Source organism: Scheffersomyces amazonensis (genome assembly GCF_036850825.1).
Source record: "Scheffersomyces amazonensis strain UFMG-HMD-26.3 chromosome Unknown RJT21scaffold_2, whole genome shotgun sequence".
NCBI lineage: Eukaryota > Fungi > Ascomycota > Pichiomycetes > Serinales > Debaryomycetaceae > Scheffersomyces > Scheffersomyces amazonensis.
The window spans coordinates 1153328-1171068 of record NW_027042742.1 but is presented as its reverse complement, the minus strand read 5'-3'; the positions used below and the strand labels follow the sequence as shown (position 1 = coordinate 1171068).

The following is a 17741-nucleotide window of genomic DNA, read 5'->3' as shown; positions in this document are numbered from 1 at the left end:
ATCACTATAACCACTACCACTACCACAATCATGGACTTTAACGTGACCACATACTTTAACGCATTTGATGTGGATAAACAGTATGAGTTGGACGTATCAGATATCAATTCCAAACTCGAAAGTGTCACGAATCTTTTAGCAGATAATCCTGAATCAATTAATCTTAATCATGAATTATTTGAAGATCTTATTGATTTAATTCATGGATTTAAATCTCTTGAAGTTAAACATCAAAAGCAATTAGCATATTTAATCACTTCATCATTTAATGCCATTGGAAATCTTTATGGAGGAATATTATCAAGTGGAGGAGATTATATTGATAATTTAGAATTTTATAAAGGAACACTTGAAAGATTTGGATATCTTATATTTGTATTAGCAAAACATTTAGGTAAAGAAGAATTTACCAAAACCAATGGGAAATTTCGTAGTGGAGAAATATCATCAAAATGGAAATCAAATTGTATTGAGGTTGAAGATTGTTTAACATCAATTGTATCAGTATTAAAAATTGAACTTTCAAAAATATTTATAACATCACCAGAAAGAAATCTGTTTATTGAATTATTTACAAGACCAATTATGAATTTAATGGAAAATCCTGATAGAATGAAAGTTACATCAATAAAATTACTTATATTTAAAATTATGGCATTATCAGTTAAAAATCATGATCATAGTACAATTATTCAACATAATATAATTCAATGTTTAACTTATTATATTCATTTACCAATTTATATGGCAGAATTACTTCATATAATTGCAACTGAATATAATTATTATTTATTAATTGAAGAAGTTTTACGAGAAATATCTCAAATTCAATTTAATGCCAATGATACAAATGGTCCAAAAACTGTTTCTGAATTTCTTATAAGACTTTCAGAATTAAGTCCAAGATTAATTCTTAAACAAATGAGTTATATAGCTCAATTATTAGATAATAGTAATCAATCTTTAAGATGTTCAGTAGTTGAAACTTGTGGAAATATTGTCGTTGATATTTTAAAAAATAAACAAAATGATGAAAGTGAAGAATTAACTAATAATGGGGTTGAAGGTTTACTTGATTTACTTCAAGCTCGAGTTTTAGATCAAAATCCTTATGTTAGAACTAAAGCATTTCAAGCTTTAACTAAAGTATTAGCTTTAAATATTAAAATGCCTTCAAGAAGACAAAAATTAATAATTATTGCCGTAAGATCTTTAGATGATAGAAGTACTTTAGTACGTCGTAATACAATTAAATTCTTATCAAAATTAATATTAACTCATCAATTTACGGCCATTAATGGTTCTCAATTAAAATATTCTTTATGGAAGGAAAGACTCGATGAAGCAGAAGCTGAATTATTAAAATATTTACCATTATCACCTAAAAAGAAGAAACGTATTTCAAGAATCGATGAAGATGAAGATGATATGGAAATCGATCAAGAAGGTGAAAAGGAAGAAGAAGAGGAAGAGGAAGAAGAACAACAACAACAACAACAACAAAATGATGAACTTAGCGAATCAGATAATGAAGATAATGATGAAGTTGATGAAGCAGAACTTAATGCTGCATTAATGGAACAAGAACAAAATCTTCCTGATACAACAGTTTTATTTAGAGCTAAACTTAAAGCCAATTATTTTAAAGATGCTATTGATTTTATTGAAGCTATTCAAAATGGTACAGAAATAGTTTCTCGATTATTATTTTCAAAAAATAGAAATGAAGCTATTGATTCAATGGATTTCTTAGTTCTTGCTGATGCTTATGGAGTTGAAAATGCAGAAGAAGGAATTAGAAGAATGCTTCATTTAGTATGGATGAAAGGATCTTCTGATGAAGGTAAATCTGTACCATCTCATTTAATTGATTGTTATAAAGATTTATTTTTAACTGCTCCAAAAGATATTTCAAGATTAGATCAAACTTTAATTATTGCCAAAAATCTTATAGGATTAACTTTAAAAGCTTCATTAGCAGATCTTGCATCATTAGAAAAATTATTAGGAATGATGTATGAACAAGAATTAATTGCTCAAGATATTATTAAAGTATTATGGCTGATATTTAGTATTGAATCAATATTAGATGAATCTCAATCTAAACAAAGATTAGGAGCAATTATAATCTTAGGAATGTTAGCTCTTACTGATCATTCAATTGCTGTAAAGGGATTTGATTCATTACTTAATATTGGACTTGGAGATATTGGAAAACAAGATTTAGAACTTGCAAAATATACTTGTATTGCTCTTCAAAGATTAGTTCCAAGTGATCAACTGAAACAAATTACTAGAGAAGATGAATTTAATGAAAAATTAACTGATATACTTTTGATATATAGTGAACAATCAGATTGGTTTGGAGTAGCAGAACAAGCTATTGGAGCTATATATCAAGTATCTTCAAATCCAGAAATTATTTGTACACAAGTAATTAAACGGAAAACTTTATCAGTATTTAAAGAAATTTCTCAAAATGAGAGTAAAACAATTTCATTATCTCAATTATTATTTATTGTAGGTCATATTGCTATAAAAACTATTGTTCATCTTGAAAAATTAGAAGGGAAATTTAAAAAGAAAAAGCATGAAGCTGAAACTAAAAAGAGTAATTCTAAAGATGATGAAGAAAATACTGATGAATTAGAAATGATTGGTGGTACATCAGAAGATGATTTCACTGATGCAGTAAATCATGTTAAAGAACGAGAATTACTTTATGGAGATAATTCTTTATTATCTAAATTTGGTCCACTTGTTACTGAAATTTGTGCTAATAATCATAATTATAATAATACAGGATTACAAAGATCAGCAGTTTTATGTATGATTAAATTAATGTGTGTTTCATCAATATATTGTGAACTGAATTTACCATTATTAATTACTATAATGGAAAAATCTGATGATCCAATAATTAGATGTAATTGTGTATTAGGATTAGGAGATATGGCAGTTTGTTTTAATAATATTGTTGATGAAAGTACTGATTTTATTTATCGTCGATTAACTGATGAAAATATGATGGTACAAAGAACATGTCTTATGACGGTAACATTTTTAATTTTAGCAGGTCAAGTTAAAGTTAAAGGTCAATTATCATCAATGGCTAAATGTCTTGAAAATCCTGATCAAGGAATTAGTGATATGGTTAAATTATTCTTTGCAGAATTAGCTACAAAAGATAATGCTATATATAATGGATTTATTGATATATTTAGTGGATTATCAAATGATGAAGCATTATCAAAGGATTCACTTAAGAGAATTTTAAAATTTTTACTTTCATTCATTGATAAAGAAAAACAACAAAAACAATTATCAGAGAAATTATTAATTAGACTTTCTAAATGTCAAACTGAAACACAATGGAATGATGTGGCATTTGTTTTATCTACAATTCCATATAAGAATGAATCGATAACAGCTGCATTAGATGAAGGATTTAAATTAGTTCTGGCGAGAACTTAGGATAGAATAGATATATGTAGTATATAATAGATAGATGTACTAATAGGTAACACATACTATATAGGTAATATGTTGTGTAAAAGGTAATGTGTACTATATAATAGATAGATGTAATGTATTTGGTAGTATATACTATAATATATACAACATATACTCTGTATAAGTACTAAGTATAGTTTATGTAGTAGAATATACTTGTATATTGAGATAAAACTAGACAATGGGAGATGCAAGCATAAAAGTAGAGGAAATGTGTAGATATATATAGGATCTAATAATGTGTAGGCAACTCAGAGATAAGCTTAGTAATGTCGTAGCACATTTAGTAGTATAGAGGAAAAGATAAGAGATAAGGATAGGGGCAGCTAAAATGCCGTAGGTGATATGTCATTAGAACATATGTGTTACATATTTGCAACATATAGGCAAATAGGTCGTGTGCACGACTTATTCTTATTTATACGACTACTTGTGAGTTGTACTGCTCATATGAGGACAATATCTACTGAAGATTAATTACCCTTAGAGTTCACTTCCTTTAGTATGTGATACAGTGGCACTTTCTTCATTTATGTGACTACCATTTTGTTTACATTTGTTAATGTATATCATGTAATACTATAACTATTAAGTTACTAATCCTAATCGGGACTTGCAGCATGGTCAGTCGTTAAGGATGGCCCTTTAGCGCGCAAAGGTCCTCACTGCCATATAAATAAGCGCTAATTTTATTCTTCTTTATTCTTCACTCTTCACTCTTCACTCTTTTCATTCCTTTTCTTATTATAGCCATTTAGTTCGTTCTTTGGGGAGCATAGATAATCTAAAATTTGTCTCATCGAGTGATCGTTAGTATGAGTTATTTCTAGGTTCTACTAACTTCTAGGGGTAGGATAGTGTTATTCTTCTTTTACGTAAGTGAAACAAAGATATTTTAAAATTTATTAATACAAACCATTTATATTCTTAATTATCTTGTAGAACTGTGAGTCGAACTGTGAATCGAACTGTCGGTCAAACGGTCAAACCGTCGGTCATTGAGTACCCGCACACATCCTATAAATAAGAGCTGATTTTATTCTTCTCCCTTTTTTATTCTTCCCCCTTTTTTATTCTTCACACTTTTGTATTTGATCTTATTGTACCACGTTTGATTAATTTTGATTTTCTAGTGATAAATATACCAGTATTCCTTCTGTTTCCTTACTAAACAAGGATATCGAAAGCGATTTGAGATTAATCTGTATTTTACCTTCTAGGGTCTACTAACTTCTAGGTACAGTGCATGGTTACTGTTTTCGTCTGTTACTTGTATTTGTGTATTTCATTAATATATATGATTTAAATTCTTAAATATCTTGTAGAGCTGTCAGTCAAAGTGTCAGGCAAAGTGTCGGTCATTCTGTCGGTCATTGTGTATCCCCTGGTAGCGCGCAAGGATATTGCCAAACTTCTACTCTTTTCTGTTAGATTCCTTAAAAACTTCTACTGCATTTATTAACCATATGTTTTTAAGGGTTTGCTGAACGGTGGTTTTTACTCAACGGTCGTTTTTCTTTACCATTCAGCTTCTTCCCTTGAATCTTCGTACTCAGATAATATGTATTTGAATAGTACGATTGTATAGTATGTTCTGGGAACCCAATCTGAACTCATTATATTAACTTCTAGGCTCTACTAACTTTTAGGTGCAGCATAATCTTGCTTTCGATTAGATAAGTATAAGTAGTTCAAAGAGCGTTTGTGTTTTCAATATTTATTAATATATATGATTTAGAATCTTAATTATCTTGTAGAACTGTCAGTCAAAGTGTCCGTCACTGCGTAGTGCACCTATAAATAAGCGCTGATTTTTATTCATCACCCTTTTTTATTCATTACTCTTTTTTATTCTTTATCTTATTATCTCTGATTTTGATGTTTCAGATTCATCCTATGTTGTTCTGAGAGTCTTGGTAAGCGATAGACATCTTAATAGTTAAATATGACTTGATTTCTTTTGAGAACATGCATATAGCCAACTATTTGGCATTAACTGTATTTTAACTTCTAGGCTCTACTAATTTCTAGGATCCTTGTTAATATTTTTTGTTTTTTTTTTTGAAGAGTCGTGTATGATTTCTTAATTTATTAATATATATGATTTAGAATCTTAATTATCTTGTAGAGCTTTCAGTCAAAGTGTCGGTCAGAGTGTCGGTCATTGCGTATCCCCTGGTAGCGCGTAAAAGTCCTCACTGCCATATAAATAAGCGCTAATTTTATTCTTCACTCTTTTCATTCTTTTCCTGATTTTACTTATGCTTCCAATGAATAGTCTAAGTCATGCATGAGCTGCAAAAAACGTTTCTTCAAATTGTTTGTGTGAAATTTGGAGCAGAAGATAATTTTGTTGTAAATTCTAGGCCCTACTAACTTCTAGGATAAGACAAAGGTTAATTTGGAGTCCTAACAAGGGACAGTATTTATTTTAAACTTATTAATATATATAATTTACATTCTTAATATTACTGATCAACCCTCTTGTTCATCACTTGTAGTGTTTATTCGTATTTTTATGTGTAGTCTAACAAAAGTCATAATACATAATATAGATTATACAATATGAAAATTGTATACGCTATCCTTATAACTCTTTTTAAACTATAAAGCTTTAGAGCAGTAATCGAGCCGCATGCTACTCAAAAAAAAATTTAAAAATGTCAAAAACTTTTTGATCCACGTGAAATGGAATTACCCCAACTACCTTAACTTACTAGCAATTGTCATGACTATATGGTTTGTACAAGTCCTTGTAGATCAATTACTGACTCTACTTAGTGTAGATGATGCTAGTCTTAAAGTTTTATTATGTACACTATTATCATTTCCATTTAGTTTTATATTTAAGAGATTACCAGATCATAATTATTCATTAAAAAATTGGTATAATATCGGAGTATCATTATTTTATATATTTGGAATTTTAGGAGTTGTAGATGGACTTTGGACAATTATAATTTCAAGTTTAGGATGTTATTTTATTACAAGATATGTTAGAACTTCTTCAATGCCATGGATAAATTTTATTTATTTAATGTCATTATTAGCTTATACCCATTTTTCTCATCAATTCTTTAATGATTATGATAGAACAAAAATTGATTTATCAGGAGCTCAAATGGTTTTAGTAATAAAACTTACATCATTTGGTTGGAATATTTATGATGGAACTAGACCTGAACAAGAATTAACAAAATATACAAAAACAAGAGCAATTAAAAAACATCCAAATATTTTACCTTATATTGGTTATACATTTTTTTATGCATCTTTATTAACTGGTCCGGCGTTTGATTATGCTGATTACGATAGATTTCTTCATTCAAGTTTATTTGATGATGTTCCTGAACAATATAGACCAGGCAAGAAAAAAAGGAAAATTCCAAGAAGTGGTAAACAATCATTATCAAAAACAGTTCAAGGATTTATTTGTATAATTTTACTTGTAAATGCTCCTCGATTCTTTGTTAATGAATATATTTTAACGACGGAATTTATGAGTCATAATTTTGTTTATAGAATCTTTTATCTTTGGTTATTAAGTTTTACTCAAAGATTAAGATATTATTCAATTTGGTTAATTGCTGAAGGAGCATGTATTTTATGTGGAATTGGTTATAATGGTTATGATTCAGTAACAAATCAAATTAAATGGGATCGTGTACAAAATATTGATCCATATACATTTGAAACTGGTCAAAATATTCATATATGTTTAGAAGCTTGGAATATGAATACAAATAAATGGTTAAAGAATTATGTATATTTAAGAGTAGCAAGAAAAGGTAGAAAACCAGGATTTAAAAGTACATTATTTACATTTGTAACAAGTGCATTTTGGCATGGTACAAGACCTGGTTATTATATGACATTTGTATTAGGAGCTATTTTACAAACAGTTGGTCGTATATTCAGACGTCATTTAAGACCAATCTTTTTACAAGCTGATGGTAAATCTGCTAAACCTTCTAAAAAATATTATGATATAGTATGTTATATTATTACTCAATTATCAATTGGATACCTTGCTCAACCATTTGTATTTTTGGATTTTCCTAGATCAGTTAAAGCATGGACTACATGTTATTTCTATCTTCCAATTATTTCAATTCTTGTGATTTTTGCCTTTGATGGTCCTTATAAGAAACAAGTTATTGGATATTTCAAATCTTTACAAGATGTTGAAAAATATAAACATAAACTTGCTCCAGAAGAAGCTAAATTAGTTAATAATGCTGTTGAATCCTTATTAGAAAAGGAATCTTATGATAATATACCTACACTTGGATTACCACCTATTGATTATTTACAAACAGTGGATAAACATGAAGTAGATCAAGATATTACTGAATTTAAACAAGCATGGACTTCTTTTAGACGTCGTAGAGGATCAATTAAAGAAGATGATTTTGAAGGGTTACGTGATGCTTATAATAATTTTACTAACGAGATGAATACTATATTAAATTCTCGTAAGGAAGAATTTCTTAATTCTCAACCTAATAAAAAATCGGATTAGTGTTAGTATTTATTTATATAAAAGTGTAAGTGTGATTGTTAGTGTACTGTAACTGTAACTGTAACTGTAGTCATCTGTCACTGCGTATGTTCGCTTGCTGTCGCTAATTCAGCTGCCGTTATTTTACTTGCCGCTATTTCCCCCCACTCGGAGTGAGGCCGTAAGTCAGCCTGGAAAAAAAAGTCGGCCGCTAAAATTGCTACAACTGAAAAGTTTCCACTAGCTTTAGTAAAGAAGATTACCACCAATTAATACCGGATATGTTCTGGAGTAAACGATTACTTTCCAGTGGGACACGAAGTCCTACAGGAGTTGTTTTCATGAATATGGGAGGACCATCCACGGTTTCCGAAACATACGACTTTCTCTTTAGATTATTTTCCGATGGAGATCTAATCCCGTTTGGAAGATTTCAAAATATTCTTGCTAAATTAATAGCTAATCGTCGTACTCCTAAAATTGAAAAACATTATAAGGATATTGGTGGAGGATCTCCTATTAGATATTGGTCAGAATATCAATGTAAAAGAGTATGTGAAATTCTTGATAAAACTAATCCTGATACTGCACCTCATAAACCTTATGTAGCATTTAGATATGCTAATCCATTAACTGAAACAACTTTACAACAAATGATTAAAGATAAAATTACTAGAGCCGTGGCATTTTCTCAATATCCTCAATTTTCATATTCTACAACCGGATCTTCAATGAATGAATTATATAGACAAACTATTAAATTAGATCCAAATCGAACAATTAATTGGACTTTTATAGATAGATGGCCAAAGGATAAAGGTTTAGTTCAAGCATTTAGTCAATCTATTGAAGAGAAATTATATGAATTTCCTGAACAAGATAGAAATAAAGTAATTATATTATTTTCAGCTCATTCATTACCAATGGAAATTGTTAATAAAGGTGATTCATATCCTGCAGAAGTTGCAAGTACCGTATATGCAATTATGGAGAAATTAAATTTTAAATATCCTTATCGTTTAGTATGGCAATCTCAAGTTGGACCAAAACCTTGGTTAGGTGGACAAACTAGTAAAATTGTGGGGAAATTAGAGAAAAATAATGATATTAAAGGTATAATATTAGTACCAGTAGCATTTACATCAGATCATATTGAAACATTACATGAATTAGATATAGAATTAATTGATGAATGTGAAAATCCTCATAAAATAAAACGAGTAGATTCATTAAATGGTAATGAAGTATTTATTGAAGGATTAGCTGATTTAGTTAAGAATCATTTACAATCAGGTTCATTATATTCTAATCAATTAGCATTAGATTGTGCCTTAGGAGGTGATTCAGCTAAGGATACTTTTAAACATCCTAGTGAAATGTTTGGTGATCATTCCAAATCTTAAATAAAATAACTTGTACATATTTATATAAGATATATATATATATATATATATTATTATTAATCGGAGAATTCTTCATCAGAATCAAATAGATCTAAATTAAGATCAGGTCCATTACCAATGGCTTTCTTTTTATCTATATTTGTACCAGCACTACTGCCATAATCACCAAATGAACCTCTTCTAGTTTCTTCTTTAGTAATTGGATTTATTTTTTGATTAATTACTTGATCTTGGTTAACTTGTTCTTTAGTTATTCCAAGCTCATTTTGAATTATTTCATCACCTTGTAATGAACTTGCTGCAAGCATACCTCTTCTTAATGCATCTTCAGCAGGCCATACATAATTATTTGGATGAATTTGATATGGGACATTTGTCATAGTTGCAGGAGCTTTAGTAAATTTAGCTAATTTCATAGCATACTTTAAGATATCTTCAACTTGAATTGAAGAATTAATTTCTTCATTATTTCGATTACTAGGTAGTCTCGGTAAATTTTTTAATTCACTACGATATGATATTAATTCTTTAAGAATATATTTAGCTTTTGAATCTAATTTATTATTTTCACTTGTAAGATTTTGAATTTGCTTTCCTAAATCTTTATGAGCTTGAAGTTCTTTAATTTTATAATGTAAATTATCATTAATACTAATTATATTGTTAACATCATTAGGTAATTCTTTCTCTTTAAATAATGATATATCATTAGAAATTTCATTTAATGTTTGTTCAAATGATGCTACAAGTTGAACTATTGGTAATTTTTCAAATTTTTCAAGTTCAGCCTTTGTCTTTATCTTACTCTTATAATTTGTAGAATCAATCGGTAGATTTCTTACTGGATTTAATGAAGATGTCATATGAGGATTAGGGGTAGAATTTAATTGATTTAATTGATTTAATCGAGTAGAAGAGCCAGCTCGTGATCCACTTAACGGTTTCTGTGGTGATTCTTTCCTTAACATTAGTGAATTAGTTAATAATGTCTTAAGTATATGGATAATTAAACTGTATACAATTTAATAAACTGTGGTGTGTAGTACAATTTATTTCGAAAATACATTTTTTCGCTAACACATACTTAAGATAATTCTACACCATACTTATTATAAAACTACACCATAAAAAGAGCATGTATGAACAGAACCACTAATATATTTGAGAATTCTTCAGAGTCCGAAGAGGAAGTGACTGTGAGGAATCGACCAGTAAAGTTATTTAAACCTCCTGAAGATGTACCATCAATAGAGTATGAGGATGATAATAGTGAACAATACATTAATGATGATTATATGGAATTCCACACATCTACAACTACTAATTCTGTATCTGTAGAACTGTCTATAATAAATAATAATAATAATAATAATAAATCAATTGGTTTATCTATTATGGAGAAAATGGGTTATCGACCAGGTATGTCTCTAGGTAAGGATTCATCTCTTGGAGTTAATCTAGAACCAATAAGAGTTATAGTTAAGAGTGATACTCAAGGATTAGGAGCTCCCAATAAAGTAATATTACATGATATAGATTATACAAAATATACAAAGCATCGAACACAACTTCAAAGTCAACAATTGACTAAAAGAAAGTTGATTAGTATTATGAAATTATGTTTTGAATTAAGTGGAGATGCTGAACAATATCGTAATGATAATAATCTTGAATTAGTAAATCCACTATGGCAAGATTATGTACTGGGTCATATACAAGATTATGAACAAAATCGATTAGATCTGTTAATTCATTATTTGAGACATACTCATAACTATTGTTGGTATTGTGGTTGTGAATATACCTCTAAATTGGAACTAGAAAAGCTTTGTCCAGGAGAATTGGAAAATGATCATAACTAATATTAATATTAAAAGTTATCATTTAGTAATTGATCTCTAGCATATTTTGCTTGTACATATAATTTATTTGCATCATTAACAGATATAATTGGTCCACTTTGTCCACTTAAACTATCAATTTCATCTCTTTTAATTTTATCAAACCTAATAGGTAATACCCCAAATGGTGCATATACAATAGGAGCTGGATCTTGTTTATGATAATTATCTTCTTGAGGTTTCCCCCAATTTATATCTATTCTACAGTTATTAATAATTGATCCATGTAATAATAATAAAGCTGTTTCTGCTGATGATCGAAAATAATATTGAATTGTAGCACTAGTAAAATCATTAGATAATTTTAATGATACTATATCACCAAATGAAAGGAAATGTTTAGTTAAATCATCTTCACTAAATTTAGATCCTAATCCATTTATTAAAAGTGTAGTATTATTTGGATCAGTAAATTGGTTTAGTGGTGGTTGAATTTGCAGATGATTAATATTTACTTTTCGAGTTTCAATAACTTTATTTTCTGAACTAACTACAACATTATTTGAAGAATTGGCAGCTTGTCCAACTCTTATTGCTCTGCCTCCTACTATAATACCATCTAATTCTTCTAATGCCTTTTCCATAGTTTCTTGAGAATTAAATTTGGCAAATCCAAATCCCTTTGATGTTTTAGTTGCGGGATCAAACATGATTCTAACCTGTATTACTTGTTTGGGGAATTTATTATTAAATACATCCATTAAATTAGATTCAGTAACTGATGGATCTAGATCTCCTATAAAGATAGAATAATCATTTCTTAATGGTAATTTTTTTAATGGAACATTATTATTATTATTATTATTAGATTGAAAATTTGTCGATCCTAAAGCTTTATTTAATCTAAATGATCTGGTAGTACCAGGAATAGCAAGACCATTTTTATTAATTGCCTTTTCCATAGCTTGTTGAGTTTCAAAAGAAACAAAACAATAGATAGGTTTCAAAGTTAATTTATCCAACTTTATTTTAACAGCCGTAGGCTTTTCATCTACCAGTTTCCATAATTCAATAATTTTCTCTTCATTCCAAGTAGGATCTAAATCACCCATCCATATTTGGAACAGAGTTTCTTGACCTGAATTATTATTATGACTATTGCTATTATTGGAATATTGTTGATAATAATTATTTCTATTTCCTTGATATCTATAATTATTATTATTTTGAGGTCGATAACTACTATTAGTATTACTTGATTGATGAGATTGATAATGAGATTGTGATTGTGATTGTGATTGATTCTGTCCATAACCTTGAGATCTCGGTCTACCACGCAGACTATAACCTCCTCTTGGTCTGTATGTGGAAGACATTATAATTGTATATAACTAGTAAGTAATATAATAACTTTAGGAGGTGATAGTATTGTATAACTACTGAGTATAACTACTAAGTAAGTTGCAGGTATATATAATTTTTCTAGTCGCACCTAAATTTGATATGAAAGTTTTCTTCGATAGTACCACTATTTAGACATAATATGGGTTAAATTCATAGTAATTTTGGTATCTCATCTTGTTTTACTTTCGAGAAGAAAGACTCATTTTATTTCATTAGAAACTTCAATGCCCTGGAAGCATTCCATACATGTTTGAATTCATTTTTTATCATATGCATATATCTAGTCAATATGTGAAATTCTTCTTCTCCTCGACTATCAATGTTGATATCTAAATCCATTGATGCTAAAGATATTATAGTAATTGTACTATTTATTATTAAGACTCATAGGGGATAAGCTGAAAGTTTAAACAGGTAAAAGTCACTGTGTCAGATTAAAAGGTTTACTATATGACTTATATTACCAATTTACTTATTAAAATTATGGCCTCATATGCACTGGATGATTTAGTGGTTATGGTGAGGCTCCTACTAAGGGGAATCAATGAATTGAATCTCAATGAGATATTTCTTTAATTAAGAATGTTAACTTTCATCTCTCTTTTGATCTGTTATCTAGTTCAAAACATGTCCCAAATCTAAAAATTTTACACAAATGTCTTAAAAGCTCCAATAGTAAATCAACTTTTGAATTCGCTTGTAAGACCAAGACATATTTTGCCAATTGGAATTACTAATTGATTGGTCATGATTTAAGTCAGCAGAATAGTTTTGAGGGTTAACTCAACATTAGGAATACTGGGGTCTAGTTCCTTTTATAAAATACATTGCTTAATTCATATAAGCATTGCTTATAGATAAATTTAAACTACATTTATTTAACTATATAAATTTACCCATTGAAACTATTCCTCGTTTTAAACATCTTCCAGAGATTGAGAAGTATCTACTGACATTTCACTTTGGCCTTCATTAATTCTAATATTACTATCCCCAATGATATCTTTTTCTTGTTTAATCTTGATGTCGATCCTTTTCTCAAGTTCAGAATTCAGCAGCCGTAAACCTTGGATTTCCTTATTTAGGTCTTGAATATTTGACTCCATATTATCCATACGCTTCTTCAAGATACTTTTAATTGAGGTTTCCATTTTGTTAACCTTTCTAGTAGTGGTTTTTAAGGACTCTGATGTGGTCGAAGTAGATTTTTTTAATGAATCAATGTCGATTTCCATGGTATTAACCTTTTGAACTGTTCCATTCATTGTTCCCATAAACCCTTGGACTTCTCCAATTCTATTATCTAATAAACCAATGTTGGTTTCCATGGTATTAACCTTTTGAACTGTTCCATTCATTGTTCTCATAAACAGTTCTACTTTTCCAATTCTTTTACCTAATGAATCAATAAGCTCGTCTTTTGTTTTTGAAGCTTTTGAGATTTCTTCTACTTGTTTGAATTGTGATTCTATAAGTTTTTTTGAATTGGTCGTTCTCGTTATTTTGTTTCCACATGACGAATAATGATACAACTAGCCCTGTAATTAAGATTGATTGGGACCCTATTGTTAATTTTTGATATTCACCAGTAGATGTAACGATGGTCACAGCGGCGCTAAATATCCCTGCAACGGTGTTTGCAACAAATGCATACCAGCTAACGGCATCCGTTGTCAATTTCTCTATAAGGTTCTTTAGAATTGGGACAGTCATTGGTTAGTTAAAGAAGTTGATTATGTTGCAAAACTAGTTTAGCCGCTTTCGCAACTGCAAAAAATTAACCAGGATCTACATACAAAATGGTGCTATGGGCACACTCATTGCGCATAATAATTATATGAATATGTACTGTTATTTGTCACAATAGCTATAAAGAAGAGTTTTAGAAGTCGATAACTTACTGACGAGTCATTCATTTACTGATTTGTACTAGTCAGTAATATACTAATAAGTCATTTTTCATTAAATTTCGTATTCGGTTCGATTATAAGCCAAACAGTTAGCTTGGACCAGATACATTATGATAGTTAACTGAATAGTAAAAGTGTTTAGGGAATTGTTTAGATATCATATTTGAAACAATAAGGACTGCTTAACATTGATTGTTGTCTCAATTTTATTGAAATGTTTTGCAAAATGTTTTTTTTTTGCAGCACTTCCTAAATGGGAACGCAAAAGCTACTCTGCGGTTTAAAGCTAATTTAGTGATAATACACTTTATTTCTACATACCTTATAAATTAGAATAATCTTATTGCTCTCTGTTATTTGTTTTCCGACCATATATTTGAAGTATTTCAACTCATAACTCTTTACCACTAATTTCAATCCATTCACATGGTTGCACCTCCCTGTCAATCACGAACAGATAATGATAAAATGTGAAATATCGTAGTTTCGGATAATTATGTAGATTTCTTTTTATCCAGTATACTAACTTCTTAATATCTTTATTAACCCCTTTACAAATTTCATTATTGCCAATATAGAATAAATCAATACTAAATAATGTAGTTCTGGCGGAATATTCATCAGTTAAGTCAACTTTGACAAGTTCAACAGTCGATCCACAATATTTAAATAAGGCTTTGACTAAATTAATATTATCTTCAAGACGTTCTTCGGCTTCATATCCAATATCTAGACAAAACTTTTGAAGTGGTATGTTAGAAAGATGTTCTAAGGTATCATCTTGAATTTTTTCTAGTGGATCATTTACAATAAGTGTTTTTATATTCGGCATTGCTTTAATAAACTTACAAAGTACATTATCTGTTTGATACCCTTGACATATTTGAAGTTCAGTGATGTTCTTACAACACAATACAGATATCGCTGAATCCGGTAACCGATTATCAAAGCCCGCACATTCCAAAGAAAAAGACTTCACACCATTAAACATTCCTTGTAATTTGTTGATGGTCTTTAATGAGTCTTCCCATATGAAAAGTTCCACTTTCTGGAAGGACTTAATCTCATTTTCCAATCTTTTGACATTATTCATATAATAACTTGGACATCTGAAAAATATCAGTAACGTTTGATATCTTTGAATTGCTAATTGATTTAATTGGTCTTCGGACAGCCTAGAGTTCTTAAGCAGGTCAACGGACAAGACACTACTGCTATCCCTTATGTTAGGGTGGTGTTCATTAAAAATTATTTCTTGAAATTTAGACATAAAGTCTTTTGATGGATAAGTATTAGTGATTGTGAAATTTGTATGGATAAATGTATCCATTTTTCTATGAATTATGGTCCGATTCCTAGCATATTTATTTATAAAAACGATTCTCTTGTATAACTTTTTCATACATAACGAATGAAATCTCGAGTTAACAAGACTTAAATCTATTACATTAAGTTGGTTTAAGTGATCTATAATTTGTGTCAAGATTTCATCAGGCAATGATTCCAAGCTGATGGCTGGTGTAGGTGGCTGTAGAGTTGAATTTATACAAGTTACAATTCGAAACATTAATTGGAAATACATAATATTTGAACAAACTATAAAGAGTTTGGGGATTATATATCTCTTCCGCTATTCTTGCCATTTTTGCACCCACCTTATTTTTTTTTGTATTTGGCGCATAAAATAAGGATTATTGCGGAAGACATATATACTAACTATATATTTTAATAGCCGTAAGAACCTAAAACTTTTTCTTTGTACACTCGGTCAAGAAGATCTCTATTTAATTTAATCCAATTGATATTAAAACATTCTTCAATATTGGGTCTATCTTCAGGCATGATTTGGATTAAACTCTTGATAAAGCATTTAGCTTTATTAGAGACTCCTTGAAATTGAAGAAGCTCAAAATTTAGTGTACCTAAGCTTGCTTTATTTATCATTTCATCATTACTTTTATCGGAGTAAAAGGGAGATACTCCAGATAACATTATATGACAAATAATACCCAAAGACCAAATATCACATTTGGATGTATAACCTTGTGAGTTGTAATGGTTCGAAAATATTTCTGGTGCACTATACTCTACAGTTCCTACCATAGTCTTACATCTTTGACTAATATTACCTAATTTTTTTGCAATCCCAAAATCACATATATAAATTCTAGTGAATGGTAAAGGTGCTTCGAGGAGGATATTATCTAATTTCAAATCTCGATGAATTATATTTAAAGTGTTGTGTAGAAATTCAAGGGCCTTTAGTATTTGGAAAATTATGACAATAGTTTCAATTTCAGGAATGGCTGCTATTCTATCGCCACTTACTAAATATGAAAATAAATCACCACCACAAACTAAGTCTTGGAAAATGTATAACTCATTGTTAGATACTATAGCTTCATGTACTCTAATTATGTGTGTCTACAATCTGATTAGTAACTATAGAAGTTTAATTGGTATAGATTAATACATACATGATTAACGGATAATAGTAATTCAGCTTCTGCTTTAAACCTTTCCTTTTCCCTTTCACTTACTCTTACTCTTTCTTGACTTGGTTTGATATGTTTAACTGCAAAGAGGGAATTTTCTTCAGTTTTATTTGCAATATATACTGATCCAAAAGTTCCTTGTCCCACGAGATTATTAGAGATTTCCCATTTTCCAATGGTTATTAAAGGATGTGAAAATGTTGAAGTGGAAGTGGAAGTAGATACTTTCATTATAATTCCACCTCTTAAATCAATAGAATCATTTCCGAATAACATTCTTGTATTATTCTTGCCAATTAGATTTCCATTAATTAAAACTCCATTAGTAGAATTATCTCGAATATAAATAAGAGCAGGAGTATGGTTATCAAATTTTATGGCCCAAACAATTGCATGAACCAGACTGACCATGGGATTCTTAATAACTAAATTACACTTATTAGCATCTCTTCCTATAAGTATTACTTTATTTAAGTGTAAAGGTATTATAAATTCTTCATCTGAGCTACAAAGTTTACTCTTTTGCTGCCAAATCACTTGTTGATTCTTTTCTAAATACATTTTTCTTTGATAGATTTCATTTAACTCTGCAGTTGCCAGTAAGTAAATATGATCACAATATTTTGACATATTATTATTATAATTTATTTATTGATTTATTGACCAATTCATCT

The 17741-nt window shown here is 29.4% G+C and overlaps 9 protein-coding genes across 9 annotated transcripts; 4 read left to right on the top strand and 5 right to left on the bottom strand. All coding sequences in view use genetic code 12, as the record gives it.

Moving 5' to 3' along the window:
• Positions 1-13: 13 nt before the first annotated feature.
• YCS4 (condensin subunit) lies at positions 14-3746 on the top strand. Its single transcript, XM_064881169.1, has one exon. The coding sequence runs from the start codon at positions 31-33 to the stop codon at positions 3472-3474; it is 3444 nt and encodes a 1147-aa protein (XP_064739490.1). The 5' UTR covers positions 14-30; the 3' UTR covers positions 3475-3746.
• Positions 3747-6219: 2473 nt separating this feature from the next.
• LPT1 (lysophospholipid acyltransferase) lies at positions 6220-8080 on the top strand. The gene has a single exon (XM_064881168.1). It carries the CDS (start codon positions 6242-6244, stop codon positions 8033-8035), a length of 1794 nt encoding a protein of 597 aa, XP_064739489.1. The 5' UTR covers positions 6220-6241; the 3' UTR covers positions 8036-8080.
• Positions 8081-8266: 186 nt separating this feature from the next.
• HEM15 (ferrochelatase) lies at positions 8267-9561 on the top strand. The gene has a single exon (XM_064881167.1). It carries the CDS (start codon positions 8296-8298, stop codon positions 9415-9417), a length of 1122 nt encoding a protein of 373 aa, XP_064739488.1. The 5' UTR covers positions 8267-8295; the 3' UTR covers positions 9418-9561.
• On the bottom strand, positions 9386-10519 carry MED4 (Med4p). Its single transcript, XM_064881166.1, has one exon. It carries the CDS (start codon positions 10383-10385, stop codon positions 9474-9476), a length of 912 nt encoding a protein of 303 aa, XP_064739487.1. The 5' UTR covers positions 10386-10519; the 3' UTR covers positions 9386-9473.
• A 37-nt stretch (positions 10520-10556) lies between these two features.
• On the top strand, positions 10557-11279 carry RJT21DRAFT_2122 (uncharacterized protein; the record flags this gene model as incomplete). The annotated part of the gene is made up of 1 exon (XM_064883748.1): positions 10557-11279. One exon carries the CDS (start codon positions 10557-10559, stop codon positions 11277-11279), a length of 723 nt encoding a protein of 240 aa, XP_064739486.1.
• An 8-nt stretch (positions 11280-11287) lies between these two features.
• Positions 11288-12634, bottom strand: RJT21DRAFT_83085 (uncharacterized protein; the record flags this gene model as incomplete). The annotated part of the gene is made up of 1 exon (XM_064885348.1): positions 11288-12634. The coding sequence occupies one exon, from the start codon at positions 12632-12634 to the stop codon at positions 11288-11290; it is 1347 nt and encodes a 448-aa protein (XP_064739485.1).
• Positions 12635-13579: 945 nt separating this feature from the next.
• Positions 13580-14020, bottom strand: RJT21DRAFT_112688 (uncharacterized protein; the record flags this gene model as incomplete). Its single annotated transcript, XM_064880098.1, has 1 exon — positions 13580-14020. The coding sequence occupies one exon, from the start codon at positions 14018-14020 to the stop codon at positions 13580-13582; it is 441 nt and encodes a 146-aa protein (XP_064739484.1).
• A 943-nt stretch (positions 14021-14963) lies between these two features.
• Positions 14964-16154, bottom strand: RJT21DRAFT_112687 (uncharacterized protein; the record flags this gene model as incomplete). The annotated part of the gene is made up of 1 exon (XM_064880097.1): positions 14964-16154. One exon carries the CDS (start codon positions 16152-16154, stop codon positions 14964-14966), a length of 1191 nt encoding a protein of 396 aa, XP_064739483.1.
• Positions 16155-16250: 96 nt separating this feature from the next.
• Positions 16251-17659, bottom strand: RJT21DRAFT_93071 (serine/threonine protein kinase). The gene is made up of 2 exons (XM_064885683.1): positions 17050-17659; positions 16251-16996 (listed from the first exon to the last, which is right to left on the bottom strand). Exons 1-2 carry the CDS (start codon positions 17626-17628, stop codon positions 16298-16300), a joined length of 1278 nt encoding a protein of 425 aa, XP_064739482.1. The 5' UTR covers positions 17629-17659; the 3' UTR covers positions 16251-16297.
• Positions 17660-17741: the final 82 nt, after the last annotated feature.